General features: G+C 38.8%; 1 protein-coding gene across 1 annotated transcript in view; it reads right to left on the bottom strand.

The window, feature by feature from the left end:
- phip (PHIP subunit of CUL4-Ring ligase complex) overlaps nucleotides 1-26,367 on the bottom strand; it is a 43,288-nt gene that overhangs the window by 8,534 nt on the left and 8,387 nt on the right. The window contains 26 exon segments of the mRNA XM_017302227.1: nucleotides 558-633; nucleotides 758-883; nucleotides 970-1,090; nucleotides 1,636-1,791; nucleotides 1,994-2,055; nucleotides 2,968-3,079; nucleotides 3,197-3,279; nucleotides 3,455-3,579; nucleotides 5,517-5,624; nucleotides 5,733-5,843; nucleotides 5,968-6,175; nucleotides 7,074-7,171; nucleotides 10,335-10,472; nucleotides 10,560-10,662; nucleotides 10,752-10,935; nucleotides 11,690-11,842; nucleotides 12,294-12,519; nucleotides 12,594-12,722; nucleotides 16,409-16,543; nucleotides 18,118-18,274; nucleotides 20,311-20,409; nucleotides 20,853-20,893; nucleotides 21,050-21,150; nucleotides 21,948-22,018; nucleotides 22,144-22,244; nucleotides 23,084-23,305. Of these exon segments, the coding sequence (XP_017157716.1) occupies nucleotides 558-633; nucleotides 758-883; nucleotides 970-1,090; nucleotides 1,636-1,791; nucleotides 1,994-2,055; nucleotides 2,968-3,079; nucleotides 3,197-3,279; nucleotides 3,455-3,579; nucleotides 5,517-5,624; nucleotides 5,733-5,843; nucleotides 5,968-6,175; nucleotides 7,074-7,171; nucleotides 10,335-10,472; nucleotides 10,560-10,662; nucleotides 10,752-10,935; nucleotides 11,690-11,842; nucleotides 12,294-12,519; nucleotides 12,594-12,722; nucleotides 16,409-16,543; nucleotides 18,118-18,274; nucleotides 20,311-20,409; nucleotides 20,853-20,893; nucleotides 21,050-21,150; nucleotides 21,948-22,018; nucleotides 22,144-22,244; nucleotides 23,084-23,305 (3,246 nt within the window).

Raw genomic sequence — 26,367 nt, 5'->3', positions numbered from 1 at the left:
AAGTATATTTGTTTTTCAAATGGAAATAACTGTAATTTACTCAAGCAAGCAACAGAGAACCAACAGTCAAAACTAAATATAAAGGACAATTACTAATGACGTAGAGTAGTATAGTGTGACAATGTATAGCTACTATAAGTAGCATAGCATGGTAAACACCATGGTAAACACCATGCATTCCAATGTGTAGTATTGTGTAATATAGTGTTGTATGAGATACAGTATTGTAATTTACAGTGTGGTATGGCAAAGTATAATACAATACTGTATAACATAGTATTATACAGCGTAGTATGGCATGTCTATACATTGTATAGCAATGTATAGTATATTATAGCACAGTATAAGATATTGTAGTAAAGTATAGAATAGCATAGCAATGCCATACTATAGTACTAGTGCTGTAATATACTTTACATTGCTACACAATGTATAGAAATGTATAGTATATTGTGGCACAGTATAATATAGAGCTAGCATAGTATAGCATAGCATAGGAATGTATAGTATATTACAGTATAGTGTACTACAGTATGGCACAGTGTAGGTAAACACACCTCATCTTCAGAGTCAGAGAAGGTGGCCTTCTTCATGGTTTTGTACAGAGGCTTGAGATCTGTGAGACTTTGGTCCCTACAGATCAAAGAAAGCAGATCAGCAACTAATGACTGGACGGGTTAAGAATTTTTGTGAAAATGCAAGTTTACAGATGAAATACATATTAAACATGATAACTCCACATTTCAGCTCAACATACTTAATGAACGCCAGCATGAGGTCAGAGACGAACTTGGCGGTCGTGACGATGAACGATCCAGGCTCGTTGAACGTCTGGGCGTTGTGTTCTATATAACGAACCTCCCACATTAAAGAGGAAAGGCGCCTGTAATAATAACAACAATATGCTTTTTTTTACAGACTTGCTCTCATTCATACACACCACTTCCGGCACAGCCTCGAGTGAGTTACCTGTAGAAGCGGTTCACCAGCCTTTCACGTATGGTGCTGAGATCGGTGACGTAGGCCACGACCGTGCAGTACGTGGGGTACGCCTGTAGATCTACCGGGAAGGCAAACGGTGCCGCCACGTCTGAGAGAGGCCGATATGTTTGACAGTAGACAGAGAAATAATGAAAAGCGGTTAGTGCTGGTGTGTTTTAAGCTGCAAGAAGCTCTGAAAATAGGAAGAGTGAAGGAAACAACAACCTTTGATCAGTAACAAAATGCAGGAAGTAAAGATGTGTGGTTAGTCAGATTACGTATTGGTTTAACCAAAATATAAAAGTCAGGGTTTTTTTTTTGTTTTTCAAAACCATTTTCCTAATTTACATTTATCAGATGAGACAGCTGTGGTCAAACCTGTGAGGCTGAAAACCAGTGGAATAAATAAGAGACAGCTGCGACAGAATGCGTTAGCTACCACCAGGGGGAGCCTTCGGACTAGATTTCCTTCAGTTTATGTTTGGTATAACATCACAACAGTTAACTGTAATAAAAGCCAGCTCTATGGTGCTATATCTTAATATGCAACCAGTCTTTTCCTGTGTTGATGAGCTCAGAATGGTGACTCAAAACTGCTGGAAATGACTGTGGCTCAATTTTACTTTCGCTTAAAGGGAACTGGTGACATCATACCGAGCGTGCAGAGTTGGTCGATGGCTTTGATGATGCGTTCGCACTCCTCGGCCCGCGTGCGGCAGCCCCATTCACCGTCCTGCGGGACGTACAGCAGATCCTTCTGCTCGTCTTCTGTCAGAGGGACGCTCGTGCCCAGTTCATCGGGAAACGTGGCTGCAGTGCGAGGAAGGGGCGAAACAGAAGGGAAAGTTTTCAAAATGATAAATGCAAGGGTTGTCTAGAGTTGACATCCCAACTTTACGATCTTTGCCGTATGTCTTGTCCCTTTGCTATTGTGTTTGACAACTGTGAATGAAAGGCACTAGTAGGTCCCACAAAGTCTGACAAAAAAGTATTAAAAGTATGAGACGCGTACCGTCGTCGGGGATGGGCTCCATGTCCCACGGGCTCATCTTCTCTGTGTCACCGTTATCCCAGCTGCATGGAAAACATCAGGGATCAGTCCTCTGTGCCCTCACTTTCTATTTCTATTGTTTTCATTTGTATTATATTGCTTTGGTTTTTTTTTGTTGTTTTTTAGGGGGTTTTTTCCAAATAAGTGACAACGGCCATTGGGAAAGTGTTCTCTCCTTAGAGATTACGTCCTTTTGAGCTTTACTTTCAAGCTTATATACCTTAGGTCTTCAAATATCAATATCTGGTCAACAGTAAAAAGAGCAGTTTTTAAATGATGATTTCTTTAATTAGGACAAAAGACCGTGGGGAAAAGTAACTCTTCTAAATGTAATAAATGCATATCAATCAGATTTAGGTATAGGGTTTTTTCTTTCATCAGTCAGAGGTGGATTTGCTGATGTGTTTTTAGATCATTGTTTTGTGCATAAGCGAAATACACCATCTTGTGTTTACACAACAAAAAAGTTACCTTTTTGACCCTTTTAGTTCCACCGTACTTCTGGGTCTTTTTTTTAGATACGCTACTAACATATAAGCTCCGTCAACTGTCAATCCTCACCTCTGAATCTAAAAGCAAATCCTTTTGGACCTCCTACTCTTTTCCTTTCCACCTTCAGTTTTCTCTATTTCTTAGAAACATATTTCATTTTGTTCTCTGGCTCCACTACGTGCGTACAATGTTTTTAAACCTGATGGTCAGATAAAGATCCCTTGGCCTTTTTCAGATTTTACTACAACAAAACCAAAAAAATTTTTTGGGAGTTTATGTGACAGTCCTGCAGTAAAAGACTGCTACAAAGTGGTTGCTGCACAAAAATATGTGCCCTTTTTTGGTTTATAATAATTTAACAATGTGCAACGCACTTGCTTATGCACTTTTATGGTTATGCCCATTTAACTGCAACCCAACTGTGAAGTGAACAGGAGTTTTACCAGACGTTGTAGCACTGGAACAAGCTGTCGGGATACTGGAGCTGGTAGGGCTCCTGACTCTCAATGGTCCCGAACCACCAGGCGTCGTCGATCACTGAGCGAAACCTGTCGCCTGAGCATGCGACACACAAGAAGCGTTTAGAGGTTTCTACCACATAAAAGTCATGCTTCATGAGCCACATCCTGCACGGAGTGCTTCTATGCACAGTGAAGTGTGAATTTATCTGACCTATAGTCCACTGCCTCCTCCTGGCGTTGTCGAACTGCTGCCGCAACACCAGGAAGTCAATAACATCAGGCATGTCGTGGTACCTGAAGACGAGGTGTCGGTTAAAATCAGAGAAAAGATGCTGCAGGACCAATCTAACAAAAACAGCCAGAGATATAACCCACTTAAACACAAACACACTATCAATTAAACTTAAAATGCTGGAAAAATGGCCAAATTCCCAACATTTCTATTTATTTGCTTAAGTCAAACTCTTACTTCATGGAGAAGGAGCCTCCTGTCAGCTTCCCTGTGTCGGGGTCCAGAAAGGCCAGCTTCAGGCAGCAGAGTGTGGGCAGACCCACCTCATATTTGATGCCAACTATCTTCATCAATTCCTGCTCCTGAAACGCAAATGAAAGCAAATCGTCTCAAAAAAAAAAAATAAAAAATCAATCGGCTAACCTTGAAATGCAATTATTTTAGATACAGTTCAGACGTGTATTTATAACCCCCCCCAACATTTTCTTCCTGTGGGTGCGCTTTTCTGGCTGATCACTGATCTTTAAGAAGCTCAAAGTGAAAAATAGAAAGATAGTACTTTGGTAATCTGAACCAGCAATTTTTAGTCAGAAACCCATTTGGGGAAACAAATCAACTTGTTTGGAGCCGTGGGATTGTCTTTAGAAAGTAAACTAAGAATGACTGTAAAACTTATTTACGCTTAGATTTTTCAAAACCGCACTTAGAAATAAATCCAAGTAATTTCTTTGCTAATAAAAAGAGAGAGCGAGAAAAAAAAAGATGATTCGGATTTTGGCCAATACCAATTTTTATGCCTGAAAAGTTTATAAGTATTGCGGCGGAGCAAGTTGATAATAGTGCAGTGACTGTTGTTACTTACAGAAATGACCAGGTGGGTGGGTCAACACCCTCTCTACCTTTGCAGACGCAGATAAAATCGGTGGATAAGATCAGTTTCTCATGCAAGTATCAGCCGACTTCCCTTATCCCAAAATTAACTAAATCTGGGCCGATTCATCGCTGTACTCCTAACCTTTAAATTTTTCCGCTGCATTTCTCGTCTTACGATCGGAAAATTCCCAAAGAACGCACTGGAACCCTAACACAAGAACGTCTGTTGTCCATGGACAAAATGGAACTATTTCCGCTCTGTTATATCAAAAGGAACTTGACACGCTGCAGAAAATAAAATCAAGAGTTATAGTGAAGTCGGACAGTTCTCTTCATGCCCCCAGATGTATTTTCTACACAAGGATGGCGCCTTTTCAGCATTTCTTTTAAGCACAGACATATTTTTAGAAGAGAGAAAAATGACTTCCTATGTGAAAGTGAACCCGGACACACTGTTTCTCAGACTAAGGTTCAGAGGTAGCAGAAAAAAGAATAACTAGTTGCAGACAGAAATGAGACAGTAACCAATGATGAAATGATTGCAGCACGTAATGAATTTTCAGAAACTGCTGTGTCCTTGTCCTGATATCTTAAAGACGACTTTATTTTGCTATTCCCTCTGCTTGTTATTAAAGCCACCGCTGACAGAACTCCCATTGAACAGTGGTTCTTACTGGATGTGTTAAAATAACAAATGTTTCAAATTTAAGATCAATCAAAGCTAAATCATTTGCCACCCACAATGCGTTCAGGTGTCGCTGCCGTTTATTTAGTGATAATTGTGATTTAATGAAGCAGAAGCGGCTTTAGGAGGACATTAAGATGTTTTTACTACTGTAAACAAATGGACGGAAACCCAAAAATCGAATCAGTTAACGCACCATATGTGCACCAAGTCTCTTCAGCAACAGGAAAGTGTTTCAAGAAACACAAAGGGTGCAAGAAGCTGTTTGAAAAACATGTAAAAAAAATGTCTACTTGATTTGCTGTTCATTCAAGTGGCAACAACAGAAAAGACTTTGAGCAAATAACAAGAAGGCTGAACAAAAACACGGCGAGTTTAAAGATTTCCATCGTGGTCTGTTATGAAACATGCCAGGTTATGAAATGTTCACGTTGATCCACAGATACAAAACCCAGCAGTGCCTATCAAAAGTATTCACCTTCTAAATATGGTGAATATTTATACAAATACCTACTCTATGTTCAATATTTTTGAAGAAATCAGTTTTTACGTTAATTGAAAGGATTTTTTTGTACATTTTGTTTTTGTCAATAAAGCCAAATTAAAAAATTGGCTTTAAATTTGGATTTATGTGAATACTTGCATGTGAATACTTGCACCCCCTGCAGGTATCCACATGCAGGGGGTGAATACTTTTTCTGTTTTTTTTTTTAATAGTAATTGAACTAGCCAGTTTCTTACCCGCAGCTCCATCTTGTGCCAGGGCTGTTTCTTAGGGTTGATGCTGAAAATCTTTTTTTGTTTGGCCATTTCGACGTAAGCTTCATGACCCTGCTGGAAGTAGTACACCTGCAGGCGAGCCCGAAAATGCAACAGGTCATGTTTCGTGTGCGTTTAGCGTCGCAGCCTCAACGAGCGCCTGGATTTGCTGGAGAATTTAAAGGAAGCGTTGCGTACCTCGTCTCCCATCTGAGGAATGTAAGGACATCTGCGGGGAACCGTGTCTGTGATCCAGGCGGAGGGAAGCCACTCCTCCAAGGTCAGGCCCTGCTCCTGAAATTCATTCCTCTGAAAGTCACACACCGGGATAGATGTACAAAAATTTTCTAAATAAATGTCTCTAAGATGTAACGCTGAAGCCCCTAAAAAGTAGCTAAAATCTGACTTTAACAGCGTAAAAACTCTAACAGACCTTCCTCTTCTCCTTTGGTTTCTTCTTCTTTGGTAATGCACCGTCTTTGTCTGCTTTCTCTTTCTTCTTCTCCTTCTTCCCCTCCCTTTTCTTGTCGCTGTCCTCCTCGGAGCCACTGTTTTTCTTCTTCACTTTCACGCTCTTCTTGGGCGGCTCCAGGTTGATGCCGGCGTCTGCTGTCCAGTCAGAGTAATCGCTGGAGTAATCGCTGCAACGAAGCAACAACAAAAAAAACATAAGAAAAAAATAATCAAAGAAAATTGTTTATGAAAATTTTGTTTATGCAAGAAAAAATGTAACAGAGCCTGGCAAAAACGGTTCAGAAGTTTTGTCAAGTTACAACAAACTTTTAAATAAATTAGAAAATGCGCCTCGATGAGTGACGTTTGTCAGCTTAATAGTAACTTTTTATTTAATTTTCCTTCGGGGTCAAAGTATTTCTGAATTTAACTGAATTGAAGATAACCTATTAGCAGTTATTAAACATACATTTTATTAAAAAGATTTTTAGTCTGATGTAATATAGCATTAGCTATAAGCAGAAAATCATCATAATTAACAGAAACTGACGTTTTCAAGCATCAACCTGTGTAATTAATCTGTTTAATGAGACAAAGTTCCTAAAATAAATTGATTTTTGATTTTCTGAAAGGGTCTGTGCAAGTGCATGCCTCTCTTCTTTTAATGTTTACTTGTAAGTTATAACTTAATAAAATGTTGTTGTACTTCCTGTCTGTTACACACAGTCACTATGTAGTGAACAGGAAATCCACTGATCCTGAATTAAAACTACGCTGCCTTCACTGTAACCTGGGATTCTGAATAACAAACCCTTAGCGTTGCTTTAATAACAGATATTGTCACGCTTGGCTTGTATATGTCACTCATTTTAGAAGATAAACTGAATTGTATTTTGCGACAGAAGCATCATTTGCTCTCTCCCCAATCCAGACGCTGGAAATTCTGAATTCCTGTTTCCCAGTGAATGTAAATTCATTGTAACCTTCTGTTAAATAAAAAAAAAAAGTCAATAAAAAAAATATATGTAAATAATGTTTCCTTTAAATACAAAATTTCTGGCTGTGTATAAATAATGAATTATTTACCTGGAGCTGCTGTGCTCGTCTGGCCACGGCTCCTTCTCCTCTTCGTTCTTTTCGTCCTCTGAGGAGTATCCGTTAATTTGCCGTACCTCCACCTCTGCCTGAAAACACACATTTTATCGTAAAACACACTAATGAACAAAACTGCATATTATCAGGGTTCAAACACTTTTTCCCCACACTGAAACTGAAGCACTTCTCAGGGTAAATTTTCAAAATTAGGACGTAAAAAAAATAACCAAAATCAACTTAAAAAGACAGTTCATATTATATGACATTTATTATTATTAGAGATGTGCCGATCAGGTTTTTTCCTGCCGATTCCGATCACCCATGAGGGCCGAACACCGATACCGATCACATAATTATTATTTTTTTATCATAAATACTACCGGTTGCATTATGTGGAAAAAGGAACCATGAATTCACCTTAATTTAGACAAAAACTTGTTTTTTCAAAGAAAAAAACAAAACAGGCATTGTGCAAATTGTACTGCTATTGGTAATACTAACTTTAACAGACTGAAAACATATGAAGGCTCTGAAGAAGCTAAATAATGTAAAAAGTCAAAATAAAACCTCTCAACATTGCCAAAGAAACTCAAGTATAAAATTTAACATTCAAAGGCAAATACAGGATCCATTACAATAAATAGCCACCTTAAGACACCCGAGTTACTGAATGAAAACTTCCTGATAGCATGGCGGCTAGCTGATTACTGCTAGTTCTGATTAGCTGTTTCTGACTAAGCGGCGTAATTATGCAGAGCAGGGAGATCGATCGATTATTTTTTTTAGAGATTATTTGTCACATGTTAGGACAGCGAAAGTTTTAATACGTATGTAAAATGTATTTTTTTAAGTTAGATGCTGCAGCTTTAAGCAGAGGTTCGGTGTGAGAGTCACTACCAGGTGGAGCAGAAGCGCCGCTCCGTCTGTGAAATATTACTATCTGTATCACGTAGCAGCGGTTCAACAGCGAGAGCAGAACCAGCGTCTTACATCGCAGCTCGAAGACTTAAATAATTTTGCGGGTTATTTGTTTAGCTTTCTGACCGTCATGCTAATAATCCGGGTGAGTGTTTGTAGCTGTGCGCTGCTTTACCTGCTATCTGATCCTCCATATGTCTTTTTTTACTGCAGTGAGCCTCGATATAGCCAAACTCTGTCAAGTATGGCAYTGTTTTTATSCCATATTAGATTTGTCGTGTTGATGCATTTTGACGTGCTTCAATTTTCTGCCGCAACACGCAAACTTCCCCATTCACTCATGCGTTATAGTTCCACATCGCTTTGGATTTGTTGCTGCACGTTTGCGCAGAGTGAAGGAAAGAGGAGACCAGCTGCACAGGCAGGCTGCGAAATGAGAAGCAGGTGATCGGTTTGTGTGATCGGCAACAAGAGACCGTGATCGGCGATCACCGATCATACACTTTTTCACGGAAATCGGCCGATTATGATCGGTGGCCGATCGATCGGCACACCTCTAATTATTATTATTATTAATGTCTTCTGAAAATATACCACATTCTACAGCAGGGATATGGTGAAGTAAAATATTACAAAACTTAAATCCCCCAATTTCAACATTTAATGTACAAAATATAAGTCAACTTTTATTTCAATTAAACAGATCAATAATTCATTGAGCCATTAGGAATAATAAATATTTATTACATTGAAACAATGCGACCAAATCTGCTCAAATTAAATGCTAAAAAAAAACATACAATGAAAGTTACAAAAAAATTTCTAAAAAATGTTCTTGCCAAGTTTTGGGGTATTTTTTAGAGATGTGCCGATCGATCAGCCACCAATCATAATCGGCCGATTTCCGTGAAAAACTGTATGATCGGTGATCGCCAATCACGGTCTCCTGTTGCCGATCACACAAACCGATCACCTGCTTCTCATTTCGCAGCCTGCCTGTRCAGCTGGTCTCTTCTTTCCTTCACACTGCGCAAACGCGCAGCAACAAATCCTAAGCGATGTGGAACTATAACGCACTGAGTGACTGGGAAAGTTTGCTTGTTGCGGCGGAAAATGGAAGCACGTGGGGTGAAGCACGTTAAAATGCATCAACACGACAAATCTAATATGGGATAAAAACAGTGCCATACTTGACTGAGTTTGGCTACATCGAGGCTCACTGCTCACTCCATATGTCAAAATGACATATGGAGGATCAGATAGCAGCGCACAGCTACAAACACTCACCCGGATTAGCATCCATCCATCCATTTTTTTTTACACCCTTTGTCCCTTAATGGGGTCGGGAGGGGTGCTGGTGCCTACCTCCAGCTAACGTTCCGGGCGAGAGGTGGGGTACACCCTGGACAGGTCGCCAGTCTGTCGCAGGGCACCGGATTAGCATGACGGTCAGAAAGCTAAACAAATAACCCGCAAAATTATTTAAGTCTCCGAGCTACAATGTAAGACGCTGGTTCTGCTCTCGCTGTTGAACCGCGAGAGCAGAACCAGCAGAAGAGACGGAGCGCCTCTTCTGCCCCTCCTGGTAGTGACTCTCACACCGAACCTCTGCTTAAAGCTGCAGCATCTAACTTAAAAAATAATGGATCCTGTGTTTGCCTTTGAATGTTAAGTTTTATACTTGAAATTTTTGGCAATGTTTAGAGGTTTTATTTTGACTCTTTGCATTATGTAGCCGCTTCAGAGCCTCCATATGTTTTCAGTCTTTTAAAGATAGTATTACCGATAGCAGTACAATTTGCACAATTCCCGTTTTGTTTTGTTCTTGGAAAAAGTTATTAAAACAAGTTTTTGTCTAAATTAAGCTGAATTTATGGTTCCTTTTCCATATAATGTAACCGGTAGTGCTTCTGATTAAAAAATAATAATTATTACGTGATCGGTATCTGTGATCGGCCCTCATGGGTGATCGGAATAGGCAGGAAAAAACCTGATCGGCACATCTCTAGTATTTTTAATAATTCAAACTAACCAAAAACTAGAAAAATTTGGTCTGAAATTACTTCAGACAGTCAGAAAAAATGACCTTCTATAAAATATATGTAAACGTTTTCCAAATTTAGGCTTTGCACGGTGAATTGCACTTTAGCACAACACTGCGCAGTTTGAATATCAAGCACATTTAATGAGTTTATAGAGAAACAAGTAATTGAAATTTAAGGATTTCAAACACCCCAGCGAACACTGTATTATGTCAACATATAGCAATAATAATAGAACTGAAAAATAAAAAAAATAAAAAATCAAATCAATCCATATGGGTGTTATCTGTACCTCTGAGGCGCTGTCGTCGTCGTCAGCAGCCTCTGCGCTCTGCCGGCTCGTCTCCTCCATGGCGGCGCGAGTGTGGTAGCCGTGGTTACCCTGACTCTTCCTCCCCTCGTCTACCGCGCACTCTGACGTCGGGTGAACCTTCGCGACAGATAAAGAAGAGGAAAGTTTACTTGAGTGCTACAGGATGCAGAAAAAGAAAAAAACATTTGGAGATAACTTCCGCACCCTGCTCTCCTTGGGGAGCGAGTGGATCGTGCGTCTCCTCCTTTCCGACTGATAAATATTGATCTCCTCGTCGCCTTTAGCCTCGCGCCACCTCACTTGCTTCCTGCGCACGTACACAAATCAAGGTGTTCTTGAGAGGAAGGTCTTCTAGAAACCTCGACAGCATAGATGGAGATCTTTTAAAAGTTTTACCTGACGGAGGCGTCCTCCAGCTCAGGGACCAGCACCCGGCGGCTCCAGGCCACCAGGTCGCCCTCTGTGGCCATCTGGCTGCGCGGGGCGTTGCTGTGCATCTGGCGGACGCCCTCGATCTGGCCGCTGCGCCGGAGGCCGACGTTGGGAGGGGAGTGGACCTCAGTGGGAGAACCAACGGAACCTAAAGGGAAACGGTGCCAAAAATGGTTTCATTTACAACCACAGAATCCAAAAGATTTGCTTTAATGAGGGCGCAGTTATAGTGGACACATTTAAATGTTTTCACATTTGTACTTGTAAGGGATTTTATGCAATATTTTATTTAATTTATATATAAATATATATATATATAAATAAAAGGATGGCATGTTTCTGTATTCAGCTGTAACAGACTGAACCTACAGCTGTATTTTGGGGAACGTCGCCACCAACTTTCTGCCTTTTTTCCCCCCAAAACAGATTAAATAAATAGCCCTGCGACGTGGCTTAAAAATAAAATTTCTGACTTTTTTATATCAAATTCAATTTAAAATTTTGAAATGCTTTTTTTTCTTACTTTCTTCTCTTGAATCAATTAATGAGTCAAGTTTATTTATACGGCACAGTTCAAAATGCTTTACACCATAAAAACACAAAAATAAAAAGTCATAAAAACAACATATTCACCAATTTGATAAGCAGTAGCAAACATTTCATTTTATCAAGTACAAATGACAGAATATATCAAAAAAAAAAAAAAAGGTTTTTATTTCAATTATTCCTTTTTTGAGTTGACCTGAATTCAAAGTCGAAATAAATAAAAGCTCTAAAACAAACAAGATGGTAGTTCTTGGGTGGGCTCACATTACTATGGAAACCCAAGAAAAAAAATTCTGATTTTCTAAAAGTGAAATTTTCAAAAACAGAAACATGGTTGAAATGGACGTCACTCCTACTTCTGCTGGCCCTGGCGTTCGCTCCGGACCCTCCGGTAACCGAGGCGTCGTTGGCTCCCATCCTTTGGTCCTGCTCCTGCTGTAGCCTCTGGATCATGCTGTCCAGCGGACTGGGCCCGTCCACCGCCTGCTCGCTCACCACCTGGTTCAGGCCTGACAGGAAGTGGACAGTCAATCAGGAAGTGAGAAATCAAGTCCACAGAGAAAAAGCTAGCAGCAGGAATAACATAATTTTTTTCTAGAAAATACAGCAACAAAGTCCCACTGGCAGAATTTTAGCCTTTAAAGTGGCATTAAATTAAAATAGATTTCCATGTCATTAACTACTGACTACTGCCAAGATAAAAAAAAAAAACATAATTAAATCTGACTTTAATTCCAGTATCGCTTTTTTTTTTTTTTTTTTTGCCTTTCATTATGCGCATTTCAGAATCCGAACATTAATATTAGGCTAACATGTAAAGTCTTCATCTTGAGAAAGGCATTTCTGATTAGCTGCCGGATGAGCAGATCAAGGTAGAGGAGAAGGACTCGCATTTGTTCCTTCAGGCAGGCGTTTAAAAAAAACAAAAAATACAAATGGAGACGATCTGAGCCGACGTACCAGAGGAAGTGACCCCCATCTGAGGGATGAGCTGCTCATCCCGGCAGCCTTCCCGGCCCGGCACCAGCCGCTGGTACCTGGGCGGGTGGGGGTTCCCGTCCACGTCCACCAGGAAGGGCGGGGGCATCAGGTGCGGCGCCTGCTGGGTCTGCTCGTCCAGGACGTAGTTGTTGGCGTCCCGGATCAGAGGTCGGTAGTCGGTGTGGAAAAACATCTGGTCGGCAATCTGAAGGCAGTTGCATTGAATATTAACGACAGTTACAAACAACATTCTGGCTATGGATGTTAAAGACGGCGCACCTTGTCGTATTTGCCGCTGGAGCCAAAGCCGAAGATGAGCAGGTGACCGTGGGAGTCGGTGGCGGCGAAGTGCTGCCCGTCAGGACTGCATTTACAGTCGAACAACGCTCCATGTCCCTGGCCTTCGATCTGCAGAAAAGAGCGAGACGAGGAAGACGGTGAACGTTTGTGGGCTGAAATGGCTGCAGGGTTCGTAGCCACAGTAACGTTCAAATACTTTTCAAGAACTTTCAAAGTAAGTTTTTAAACGTCTCCGGCACCACACTTTGGCGATGAAAAACAATACAAATGAACTAAAAAAAAGAGTGTTTTAATTCACGATTATATATTATTTCATTCTGTTATTCATCTTTTTTTTGTGGTAGTTTTCTACATCCTATAGCAGGAACAATGTAAACTAAAATATAACAAAATTTTAGGTTTTGAAATTTCTCTCTCACACTTTTTTATGCTTGAGCGGTCCGGGAACAAAAAACTGATTTAACAAAAAGAAATCCCCAATTTCAATCAAATTTAATGTTTAAAATAAAAGCTAACCTTTATTTTAATTACACAGATCAGTAAGTCCTTGAAAAATTAGGAACAATAAATATTTACTACTTTGAAACAATCAAAACAAATTGTGTCTTCCCACTCAGATTAAGTGCTTAAAAACAAAAATATATATTAAAACAAATTATAAAAGAATTATAAAATATTTTTCTGGCTTTTAGCAAACAGAAATAATTTTGGTAATCGTAACAAACCTAAAACAAGAAGATATAAATAAAACAAAATATCCGGTTTTATCTGCAATTAACACTTTCCAGATTAAGTCTTTTTATCAAACTTTACATTTAGCTTTGCTCAAAAGTGCTTGATGTTTAACATCAAGTACTTTCCAAACCTTGAAAACATCTAAGCATTTTCAGGGATTTCAAGCTCCCGTACGAACCTGCGGCTGAAGGACAAGGCAACACAACGACAACAGAGAGATGGCATTTTCTGCACAACAATTTAATCAACAACCTTCTATATTTCCCTTTGAGTCATGTCACGACTCCACAAGTGGGAATGCTGTGGTTTTACTGTCTGCCCTTCCTGCCAGTAACTTCCCAACATGTCTGCCGACTAGAACCAACAAACCAACCAAAAACTGAAGCTTCAACAGAAAAATTTAAAGAGGAAAACAGCAACTAGGCTTTTGCTTTAATTTTTGGGATTCACTCAACCACATGGGACCACTACAGAGACAAATTTGGGCCCATGTTTTAACTTCCTGTCTGATTTTAATATTGCCATGCTGTTTTTTTCATTATGATGTAATCTATTTTACAATGTGCACCAGTCCCTCCTGCAGCAAAACAGCACCACAACATGATGCTACCACCTCTAAGCTTCACAGTTGGGATGACAAAATGTTGTGAATTACATAAAGTTAAACATTTGCACTATGTCCAAATGTTGAAAGGGATTTTAGCATGTATAAACTTCTAAATTTAAAGAAAGAAAAGAAAACCTCTCTCCTTCATTATTGTGGTTTTTAGCGAGTTATTCTCATAATATTGTAGAACCTAAAACATGGTTTCTGCGGGTTTCACCAGGTCAAATTTAAGACTTTTTAAAACAATTACGAATGGAATTTAAGACGTAACTTTGTTCCGCAAACTTGTGATAAATTTGCACTTGCCCACAATAGTTGCAACAAAGCTAGCTAGCAACCAAGCGTATGTTAGTAGGGAGACAAAAAATAAGTTGCAGAAAAGTTCAGCGAGAAAAGAAAAATTAATAGAATATAGGCGACTAAACAGTCGAGACAAAATTCAAGACCTGTAATTAGGCCTGTCGCAATAAACGATAAATCAATTAATCGCACGATAAACCTATCGACCTCATTTTAATTATCGGGTTTATCGTTTCTTCCTGTCTTTTATTCTTTCTATTGATGACACTGAATGAAACAAGGCTCACCTCGGGTGCTCTCAACTGACCCTCCCTTCCTATTTCCTTAGTGTAATGTCCAGCGCACACTACACGAGTTGTCGGCCGACTATCGGCCCATATTCAAAACCTGAGAGACACATTAGCCGACAGAAATCCTAGGTATAACGGTTCGATTGGGTTCGTCATGCCGTGTGGTGTCCAGCCACACGGGAACAAAATAATGGCTTCAAGTCCAGTTAACTAATTTTAAAACCAGGCATTAATCAATTCTTTACTATAATCTACCTGTGATGCATGTGGCTAGAGTCAGCGTAAAGTCCTGACTGAATGAAAATCATTATAACCTATTTATGTCATGTTAACGAAGAACAGCTGAAAAGTTACCGGGTTCATCAACTGCTGTAGCAATTTGGCTCCAGTTCCTCCCCTTGTCATTTCTACATTCTTTGCACAAAATGTTGAATAAATATTAGTGTTGTTTCCACATATCATCTCCAATGTCCGCTGGACTTCGGGTTGCGCCATGTCAGCTGTTTGGGATTCCCCTCCATAATTTCCCCTCAGAAAGCACGGAGAGGAATCTGCGTGGCTACCTTTCACATTCAACAGGCTGCGTTAAGCTCCCAGTCGGGGAAAACCCCTGATTTAGATCGGAGCGGCCACGGCAATCCACCGCAACACACCACACACTATATGATGATCGGTTACGAAATCACCAGCGACCAACGTTCTAAGATTGTCATAAGGGGAAAATAGGGGCAAAAAATCGTGTAGTGTGAACTACTGCATTAGGTAGTGGGATGTGCCCATCTTCTCTATTTGAATCTCGTGATTACTGAAGGGCAATATAGTATACAGATTTCATATCTGCACTCTTTTGGTTGAATGCAACATTTATTTCCACTTTGGCTTTATGTTCTTTAGTTTTTATTCAAGTACGTTTTTTGTTAATGGAGACTGAGAATCAATTTTATTTTTGGTTTTGGTTGTTTTGTTTATTTAGTTTATTAGTTCCAGTGTTATGTGTTCTTTTGAAAATAAAGTGTATCTATCTATGGCAGAAAATCGCATGCATTATTAGTCATTTCCATTAAATCAGTGTCAAAAGGTCTTGAAACAATATTATCGTTTATTGCAATAATTTTTTAGACAATCGCTCAGCAAAATTTGTTATCGTGACAGGCCTACCTGTAATTACTGTATTTAAGACCAACTTACTTTTTTAAAATGACTTTAAGACATTTTAAGACCTTATTTTTAGATACATTTATGTTTTTTAAGGATTCATGGACATACTGTAAAACAGAAAACTTAAACCTGATGTACTATATCTACTTCCAACTGAATATCAGAGTTCAACACTGTGACATGACAAAATGTGGACACATTCAGACTATTAAATGTTTGCCTTAATACTGTTAATGCAAACACTGGCTGCCAAACACTATTAATTTGACAGTGTAGTTCTCTTCCCATCATCCACCTGCTACTCATCTGAATACAGACCCAGGAGCAGCTATTTAGTCAACGCTAGTGAACTTTACTTGCAGTAATTATCTGAGCTTTGCCTCAATCATTAACACTCTCGTTGCAGTTCAGCACCAAAACTGAGACCAGGACTTTTTGGCCAGCTGACCAGCTTCCTTAGTGACTCATGTTCTGAGACTGTGATTAGGATTGTCCTTGGTTGCCATAGAGACGAAGACAAAAGGATGCAACCGCAATAAATATGTTGGAAGTGTTAGGACCCTGGCACATTTCGCAGAGGGAAACAAAAGACGATAGAAAATTACAGTGAGATGATTTAAGGTGAAAGACATCAGGATCTTCGCTCGACTTGTTAGAGAACAACACAGACTAGAAAACGAGTGAGGAAAAATCGAGAGACCCACCATGTTGAAATAAGAGCGGATCTTAACTCCTCTTGCTAGATCCCAAACGATGCAGTTTCCGTCGTGCCCGGCTGAGAAGAGGATCCTCGGATCAAACGGATGAGGCTCGAGGACAAACACCTCATCCTCATGACCCTGCCAAAAAAAAAAACAGCAACAGCTCCATTAAGGCACACCTGAGGGATGAACACATGTAAAACGCTGGCTATAAACATAATTATAGGGAGAAGTAATATCCAAGGTTTTAGCTTGTTGCCATAAAACTAAAAGCAGTTTAACTGGAATCCAAAGCACGCAGATTAGAGTTTTGGTTTTATATGGACTATTGTTAGTCAGTGTCCAACGCGCCATATCCATCAAGCGCCATCTGGGAGACTGTTGTCACCAACAATAAAATAACAAGACGGGGAAGTCTGTGGCAGGCGGTGTTGTGAAATTATGAGCTGGAGAACAAAGTAGGCCCTGGAGGATTCACCGACAACGGTGAAATGATGGCCGTGTTGAGCTACTACAGCATATTAACAGCCGTGGTGAAAGAACGAAAACAAATCTCTTTTAATTCTAAGGTTTTACATTTAACTGAATAAAAAAGGTGCAACACTTCAAATCAGCTGCAAAGGACAGTGATGATTTGGGATTCTTTTTTTCTTCTTGATTTTTATAATATTCTCAGAATTTATGTATGAAATATTAACCTTGCACGAACTTTAATAACCAGATCTTATCTTTGAAAACAACAAAGATGAAATTGGCTTCCGTTATGCGTGTCTGGGATGTACCTCTGAACTAAGTCAGATCACCTTTATTTCATTACGTAAAACTTATCTAACGCTGCAGTGATCTTGAGAAATGCGGATTTTTTGTTTTTTAAAGAAGTTTGCATTCAGTGCTCCCTTTATTTTGCAAGTTATGTGATTATTTTTACATAATTCAGGTCAACCCAGTTTTAGAGTCGCAGATCCAGTTCAACATGAATTTAAAGTGGCTTAGACACATACCAAGTAGTAAATTTACCACTTTTTCAGTTTCTAAAATCAAAAACAAAAATACAGATGGATGCAGCGTTAGAAATTCATGCACATATTGTATATTTTTCTTCTCTGGTGGCATAATATGCTATTTTATATTATTTTTCCTGTTTTGTAAATTTGTCCAAATTGTACAGTCTCTTATTGTTAATTTGACCTATTTTACAGAAAACATTCAGTGTGTCTCTTTACTTACTTGAAAGTGTTTTCTTGGTTTTGTGTAAACTATCAAAAAGTTTAAAAAAATAAAAAAATAAAAAAAAGTTCCATATTGTGTATTTGTGTGTAGAATATTCTATTCTATTCTAGAATCAAAGACAAAGTATGTCAAATTTAAAAACCCGTTAAAAACTTTGCATATATTAACAATTATTAGACTTTTGCTCTTTAAAAAGGAAGATAGGAAAATGTATGGATTTTTAAAAATACTTTTTCAACACCCAATTTCCACAAAAAAATGATAAAAACAAATTCTGTACTTTTCCAGCCTTTTAAAGGTCAGAGGAGTCAAACTTAAGGTCATCTGTCTAACAGCTACACATTTACCAAAAGCGGGTAAAGCAAGCGGTTGCGGAAAGCCGTAGAGGAAATTGGGCCAACAATTTGAAAACGACGTGAGCGTCCAGAAACTAAATACACATTTAATTAGTTTCAAAGTTTAAACGTTCAGACGCCTCTTACCATCAGGACATGGACCAGATTCCCGGTGTTGGAGTTCCACACCTTCAGCGTCAGATTATTGGCGGCGGTGATCACAGTGCTGTCATGGCGATCCCACGCCACCATGGTAACCTTAAGCTTAGTGACCTTGTCTTCCAGTGGAGGAGGGTTGTATTTCCTGATGGGAAGATTTAAAAAATGCAATTAGACTAACAGCAGGATTTTTTTAATAACTTCATCTGTATTATTTTTTCCACAAAAAAAAAAAAAAAAAAAAAAAGAAATGTTGAAATTAAAGTTTACAATTAAATTAAAGTTGACAATTAAATCTAGAGAACTGTTTTATAAGCTATCCATTTGCCCCATTTTTATTTAAGTTCGATTTCTTTCAGTTTTAGAATAAATGCCATTTTTTCCGATCAGGAATATTTCCGGCTGCAGGATTTTAAATTTTTACACAAAAAGCGCAAAATTACAACAAAAAAAAAACTTCATATGAAGACAAAAACCAAAACTAAACTTAAATGTCTTATTTTATCAGCTGATCAGTGATATATACCTTTAAATTTAGTCATTCTTTAAATCAATACCATTAAAGAATAGTTAGCTTCACTCCAGACTGAAATCGTATCTTGTTTTATGGAATATTTTTCAAACTGAAGAAATTTAAAACTTCAGCGAACACATCTAAAATACTAGAGAGATAAACCAAGAAATTGTCCTTTCTGATCAGTAAAATAATAAATAAATCATAAGCTAAGCGCTTCATTGTTGTCATAGCCACATCACTCTTCGGCGTGGAAGATAATACTGCAAGAAGACTAAAAGTTAACTATTTTTAGTGTGATGTTTAAAAGAAAGGGCCAGGGAAACAGATGTAAATAAAGACTATTTAAAACAAAAGATGTGAGCTTTGAAAGTGTTGGTAGCCTTTTAGAAATCTCAGAGGGAAGATCTATGTTCCCTAAGGACTACACACAGAGGCTGCTGGTTGTACTTAATGACAGCAACATCCCTAATTGTAAAAAAGAAAAAGAAAAAAAAAAAGATGCTTGACAGTTTAAAATGGCAGCACTGAATCGTTTGGTCCTTCTTTAAAAAGTGTTTCAAACACTTCTTTTTTTAAAAATAAAGTAAAAAGAAAGGTCTGACACAGATATTTTGTATTTCACAGATTTGTCTAATTATTGCCATGTACTTAAATAAGTACATGGCAAAAAAATGTACTGTAAAAAAAGACAAGAATGGGGGCATTCTTGTCTTTTTTTACAGTACATTTTTTTGCCATGTACTTATTTAAGTACATGGCAATGTACTTAAATAAGTACATTGCCATGTACTTAAGACAAGAATGCCCCCATTCTTGTCTTTTTTTATGTGTGGGTGGATGGGGTTCGATTGTTAAAGGAAAAACAAATTCAATTCGAGTTACTGTATTTTGATGTACCGTGCCTTGCTTTGTGCTTTCTTGAATGAAAATATATTTAAAAGAAAAAAAAGTATTCTGATTATTAATCAATTAATATTTTTTTTAAATTGGCACATTCTGCAGAAGAGTCTCTACTCCAGTTAACGATTAGTCGATTACCAAATTAGTTGACGATTATTTTAAAAATCGATTCATCATGATTATCCCAATTAGTCATTTGAACCCTACAATTATATGAGGTAAAAACTATTTGAGATTTTTTTATGACATGCTTAGACATATCTGCAGTCCATTCAGGCTGCAAAGGAGCGAGAGAGAGCAGGACGTTTCAGTAGGTAACAGTAAGGCTGAGAGCTTTCAGTGTCATGGAAATCTAAAGGATTCAGATGAGGATTCAGAGACCTTTTGGGGTATAATGCCTTGTATTGTAAGTCGTCTTTTTAAAGGACTGCATCAGTCCATTTCACATTTAAATTAGTTGGGTCAAGAATAATAAAACCCTTCACCGTAAGCAACAGATAAAACAACAAAGAATGTTTCAACAAGTCATTTTTGGTTTTAGACTTCTTCTTTATAACGTCACTTCTGCATTCCAGAGTTGATCTACACTGCATCCTCATGAATTCAAGGAACCGATCGTAACGATTTCCAGGAAAATGTTTGGTTTTTTTTGTTGTTTTTTTTACTGAATTAAAAAATAAACTTAGAAGCAAACAGGGTTTTGCTCAAGGCCCCAAAATTATTCAAAGCATTTTTGGCAGCCTTGCACACGCACACACACTTACCCAGGCAGTTTGGTCTGCATATCCAGCAGAATGCTCTTCCAGCCCTGAGGCTGCAGCTGCCAGATCCGAGCCGTACCATCCCTACTGCCACTCACAAACCTGCAGCACATAAATACATACAAAGCACTGAGAAGGAGCACTAGTTCAGCTTTGCATAACAAATCATTTTCCTTCATGCACAGAAATCGAATAAAACCTGAAATCTATTTTCTGTGCACCTTTGCATATTTGTACATCTTTCTCCCTGCTTAGATTAGGGCGACTTGGAGGGGTGGGAATAACAGCTGAGCGTTTTTTTGTTTGTGCGAACCCCATGTTCAGCTCAACACTGAGCACACACTGTGTGAAAGAATAACTGAGTTGGCTTGTGTGTGACACAGAGAGTGTGTAACAGCGAGTATCAGGCATTAACTACAGGTGGCGTATTCTGCTGACACAATCAAGCTGCAGCACCCAGAGCTTCCTTTAAAAACAGCCCTTCAACAGCCCTGCATATCAAAACCTGATATTTTCACTCTGAGGCTCTGAGGCAAACAACTTACCTGTCACTGCAGTGGGAGAACTGGATGCTGTCAACTTTATCCTATGTAAAAAATAATAATAATAATAAAAGAACTGTCAGAATGCACATTGGTTTTTTTGTTTCAAAATCAAAATCAATTACTGCAGCTGTTAAAACTGCGTCCACCTACAGAAAAATGTATGTTTCTCAACAACAGAATGAAGTATTCAGACTCACTGTGTGAGACTCCAGTTCAGAGATCTTCTCTGGTTGACCCGACCCAAAGTAGTACACCCTAATGATGTGATCGGTGCTTCCTGTTGCGAGGAACATTCCGCCTGGACACCGAGGGAAAGGATTAGATGAGAACTCCTACTTGTGATTTCTGAACCATTTGGAAGAAGGTTTGTTTCTGTCAGTTTCAGTTTCTTTATTATTTATTTTACATTGGTTGTTTTATTCCTAGCTGCACTGACTGAACAAATTAAAGTTGTGTTGTTTTTACATGTTTTACCAAGCTTGTGAAGCTACTGGTGTAGTAGCTGCTCTGGAGCAGAGTTATCAAATAAACCAGTAATTTGGTACATTTACGTCTGTGTTTAAAAAAGAAACGTTTTTAGTCAATTCAGCGTCGTTTTTCTTTACTAAACCTGATACCAAGTACCTGATACTAAACATCAGGTACTTGTATCAGTATCGGAGGTGGAAGTACTAGATTCACACTTCAGTGCTGAAAATTGATTTAGTCATTATTCATGTAGCTCTTATTACAGCTTTCTTTCGGGAACTTGTTTGAGAAGCTAAATTGGTTGAATTATGTTTTATTTATTTATCAGAGTAAAGGGAGTATAAATGTGCAAACAATTTACAGTTGTAACATGATGAAACCTGAAGATGTTTTACTCTGAAAAGGATTAAATTTGGCTGTTTCATTGGTTGTAAAGTATGATGATTCCATATTTCTATGTGCAGGTTCAGTTTTCAAACTAGGAACACTTGAGATGGATGACGAATAGATTAAGTGAAAGTTTAATTTCACACTGCAGCACACAGCTGCTGTAAAGCCAGTCTCGTTATTTAATCACGTCGCCTCTGACGGCTTGTTGTGTTTGTAATCAAAGTGAGCAGAGTTCACCTGCGCTGAAGGAGGAGCAGATCATCTGGACGCCAGGTCTGGAGCGCTCCGTGAATTTACTGGGTCTCTGGCTGCACAGGCATCAAGAGAATGACTTAGAATGTACAAAATAATATCAAACAAATGCTTCACTCGAAGGGCGCAAACGGCACTTCGGCAGGAAGGACGTGCACACTTCCGATTGTTTTCCCCTCACCCAAATTTGAGCGTGCGAGCGTCCCACTGCCAGAAGCAGATGGTTCCGTCAGCTCCGGTGGAGGACAGGTAGCGCTTCGAGCCGCTACAGAGAGGCGAAAACTGCAAAGAAAACCCATTACTGATGAGCATATATAACACTCAAGTGACCAAAAAGAAAAAAATATATACCTCTTAAGCTTTTTAAATTTTTTTGTAATAACCACAAAACTCATGTGCATTTATAAGGAATTTATGTGGTAAACTAATACAAATTAGTGCACAAAATAATACATGGGTTTCAATTATGAGTCTGCTAAAAATACTGGTTAATGGACTCTGAGTAAAGGAGTAAAGACCAAATCCTCCTGCTCCCCCCCAAAAATGTTAAAATGTGTAATTTTCCTTCAACTTCCTATCTATGCACTGCATTGTGTTGGTCTATCCCATAAGATCCCACTGAAATGCACCAAAGTTTGGTTTTTACCACGAGTTTAAGAAGTGTGAATACTTCTCAAACTTGCAGTACGCCTGCTGCATCTATAATGTGCGCAGAATGTAGTGGTAAAGTTACATGTTTGAGCTATTACGATAGTAGGATTAAAATAAACTGGTGCTCAGATAAAAAAAAGACGAGTTCTGGCCACAAAGAAGAGCCAAAATATGGCCAGTTATTAAAAAAGACATGAGAGTATAAGCTCATTTGCAAAAACACAAAATCTTACCAAGTATTTTTGACCTAGTTTCTAGAGAAAATGTCTTCGTACACTTGAACTAAGACAAAACTAACTTAGTGACTTAAGCAAGAAAGTGTTTTAAATCAATAATTTCTTTAAAAAGTACTTTTTAAGAAAGTACTTTTTTTGACAGATTATTTCATTTATAACTTGGAAAAAATGTCTTGTTTTGTGGGGGAAAAAAGGTTTACATCATGCCACTGGCAAACCTGGACTCCCCCCTACCTGTAGGGAGGTGATGGAGGCCGCGTGTCCCTCCAGGACGGCCAATGGTGCGCAGGTTTGTAAGCACCACACTCTGATGGTCTTGTCGCAGGACCCGGCAGCGATCATGGTGTTCTCGTAGCTCACGGCCATGTCGGAGATCTCAGCAGCGTGACCGCGCAGGGTCGCCAGCAGACGCCCGTCGTCGGTTCCCCAGATCTTCACCAGGCAGTCATCTGAGCCCTGGGAAAGAAAACGGAAAAAGAATTCAACGGCATGACTGTCACGTGTGAAAACAACACCTTAAAATGGCTTAAAAACAATAAAACATGGGAATATTAAATTAGAAGATGATGGGGCACCAGTAAAGTCTCAGGAAGTGCCAGTGGAAACCTCTGCCTTGACTGAAATCTGCAGCTGTCCACTTGGACAACTGCCTTCTGGAGGAAAGTTTTATGGTCAGGCAAGACAATGACTAAGCTATTTGGCCAAGATAACAAGAATCATGTTTGGAGGAGTCAAGGCGAGGCCAGTTTAGCTACCATTTGTACTGGTGCATTCCACAAATCTGGTGGAGGACTAACTCCACACATTCTCCCTCTTCACTGCAGATCGGCAGTAAAATTGATCTGTGTGGTCCAATAGGGCAATGAGTCCAAATTCAGATAAGACGTTCTAGAACCTCAGTCCTACACAAGACATCTGCAGGTTTCACCAAGGCAAATCTAAGACTTTATAAGACCAGTATGAAAGGAATTTAACACCTACATGTCAAAAGAAATGTACAAACTTCATCTGACAGAAAATCCACAATTAATTCAAAAATCTTTTTTAAGAGGAAACTTTGAGACTGTGCTATATAATGACTCCACCCTGAACTGAAACTGTTCAGATGAATCACTAAAGATCCAAATATAATATCCATATAATATGCACGCCAATGGAGAACGTATGTAAACCTTTAAACAGAACTATGCATGTGTTTTCTTGCATATGCAATATGAGAACTATGCTCTATATTTACAAAGAAGAAGCAAAAACAACAAGTGCACTTTTATTGCAGCAACATTTTTGTCTTCTATTTAAAAACTGGATACGCTGAAGTATGACTAATTTGCACTTAAACACTCACACCAACATGCAATAGAGTGCAGGAAAACATTTGATCATGAACAGGAAGAAAGGCAAAGATACTGACTAAGTGCCCAGGCAGGCTGGCCTGCACAGAGCTAAAGAAAGTAGAGCAAGGTTCCTTAATTATTAGCTGCAATCAAGATTTACTTATTTAGGAAATACATCACATCTATACACTAAAAATAAAACAAAATTAAAAAAATTGAGGAAACTTGGAAAGCAGAATGTGGCCGAAATATTATTTATGTCTGATTTTTGTCTTTTATCGCATTCAGTTGCAACTGATGGTGAAAAACACCGTTTTGATTTTTATCACAATCTTAAGCCGCAACAGGAAATCACAGAACGTTTGAGCTCCACATCAAATAAGGTCCAAAGAAACTTAATAAACAGCATGAGCGCAGCATCTAGAAGAAACCTGTCCGATTAAAGATCGTTTCATTAACATTCCTTAGTTTGAGCAGAAGATCAAGAGCACAACTCAGGCATGAAACCCGCCTTCGGGGGCTGGATGGGGGGAGAAACTCGGCTGAGCATTCCTGTCTGTGATCCAGCCTGTCGGGGGTTAAAATGTTTTGCAATTCAACGTGCTGCCACATCCATCTGTGCCTTGATTAAGATCTCGGCTTCATTTAGAAACACAACAGGTCACCGTCATTGTGATGCAAAAACACACATCAAATGTCTCCAATTAAAAACAAGAAGGTACTTCGGAGGGTGATTTTCTCTTCATACATGAGTTGGTGGGTAATGTTGTGTTCTTAATTTTTATCTGAAGAACATTCGACTGGAAGAGCCCAGATATTGAGTGTAGTTTATGAAAAGGTAATAGATGTTTGATCTGAGGGAGATTTGAATCTGTGAAGGACATTTTCTGTATTTTTCCAAACATTTTCCGACTACACACAAACTCTGATTTACCGGAATAAAAGCGGCAAAGTTTGTAAAGAGAAATATAACAGCAAAACAAGGAAAACTACAATTACAGAGACTTTTCAACCAAACCAAGACGTCTGGATTTGTCATCTCCAATGACCCTGATAATGAGCTCCGACCGATTTCAGAGCTATATTACACAAATCAATATGGATGCCTGAGAATCTATGGCTTAAGCAAAACAGCTCACACTTGTTCACGGAATAATCAGAGTGTGTGTTTAGCCCCCCCCTCAACACACACACACATAACAATCTAATAATTAATTAATAGAAGGTTGCAGCTGAAAGAGCGAAGAGATCCAAAAATAAGCAAATAAATAAATAAAAGTGATGAGAGGAGACAGCAGGAGAGAGAGAGGGGATAAAAAAGAAGAGAGAATGAGAAAGTGACAGAGAGCGAAAATGAATTTTAACTCTGGCACTTAGCCAGTCCCTCAGAGGAAACATTTTCTCCAGTTAAGAAGAGGAATAGCAGGAAGGGGAGTGCGGAGGGGAAGGGAACAAAGAGGGGACAGGCCAGAATGAAGATGGGTTGGAAAAAACGAGGGACGGATAACAGACACAGAGAGACAATCTGAGTTCCCTCCCTCCCTCCCTCGTTCACAGCAGCCAGCCATTTTTAGAGATTTCAGGAGCAGACGCTGGAAATGGTGTACTGCAGCAAGCGGTGTTTAAATCAACAACATCAAATTGTTGGACCAGTGTTGGACTCGGCACGAGACGTGGCTGTTAAATCAAAATTTGTTGGATTTGTTTCTTCCATATCCCGCAGCTGTGAGTGACTGAATGCAACTTCTGTGATGTAGGAGAAATGGCCCGAACAGCAAGAAAAACAGACGCTTAAAGGTCTAATTTGGTAAACAAAAAGCTACCGACTCGTTCAAAGCTCAACAGGCTCCTTTAAACACCAGAGCAAATAGGTGTGTCCCAAACGATTATCTTAGTTATCAATTAATCTATGGATTATTCTGACATGACGATTAATCGGTTTTAAAAATTGGCATATTTTGCAGATTTTTTATTTAAGCCTTTTTTGCGCTATATTAGAAATACATCTAAAAATAAAAATAAACAAATAATTAAATTCCTTTTTTTAACATTATACTGCCTAAACTTTAACATAATTCAATTTGGAGCAAAGGATGCATTTGCAACATGTGAAAAACTGGATCTAATATTGATACAGAGTAGGGATCATGCTGATTTTTTTTTTTTTTTTTTGATTAACCTGTT

This window comes from Poecilia reticulata, linkage group LG21 (assembly GCF_000633615.1).
Source record: "Poecilia reticulata strain Guanapo linkage group LG21, Guppy_female_1.0+MT, whole genome shotgun sequence".
In the NCBI taxonomy this organism is placed as follows: domain Eukaryota; kingdom Metazoa; phylum Chordata; class Actinopteri; order Cyprinodontiformes; family Poeciliidae; genus Poecilia; species Poecilia reticulata.
This window is presented reverse-complemented; position numbering and strand designations above follow the sequence as displayed.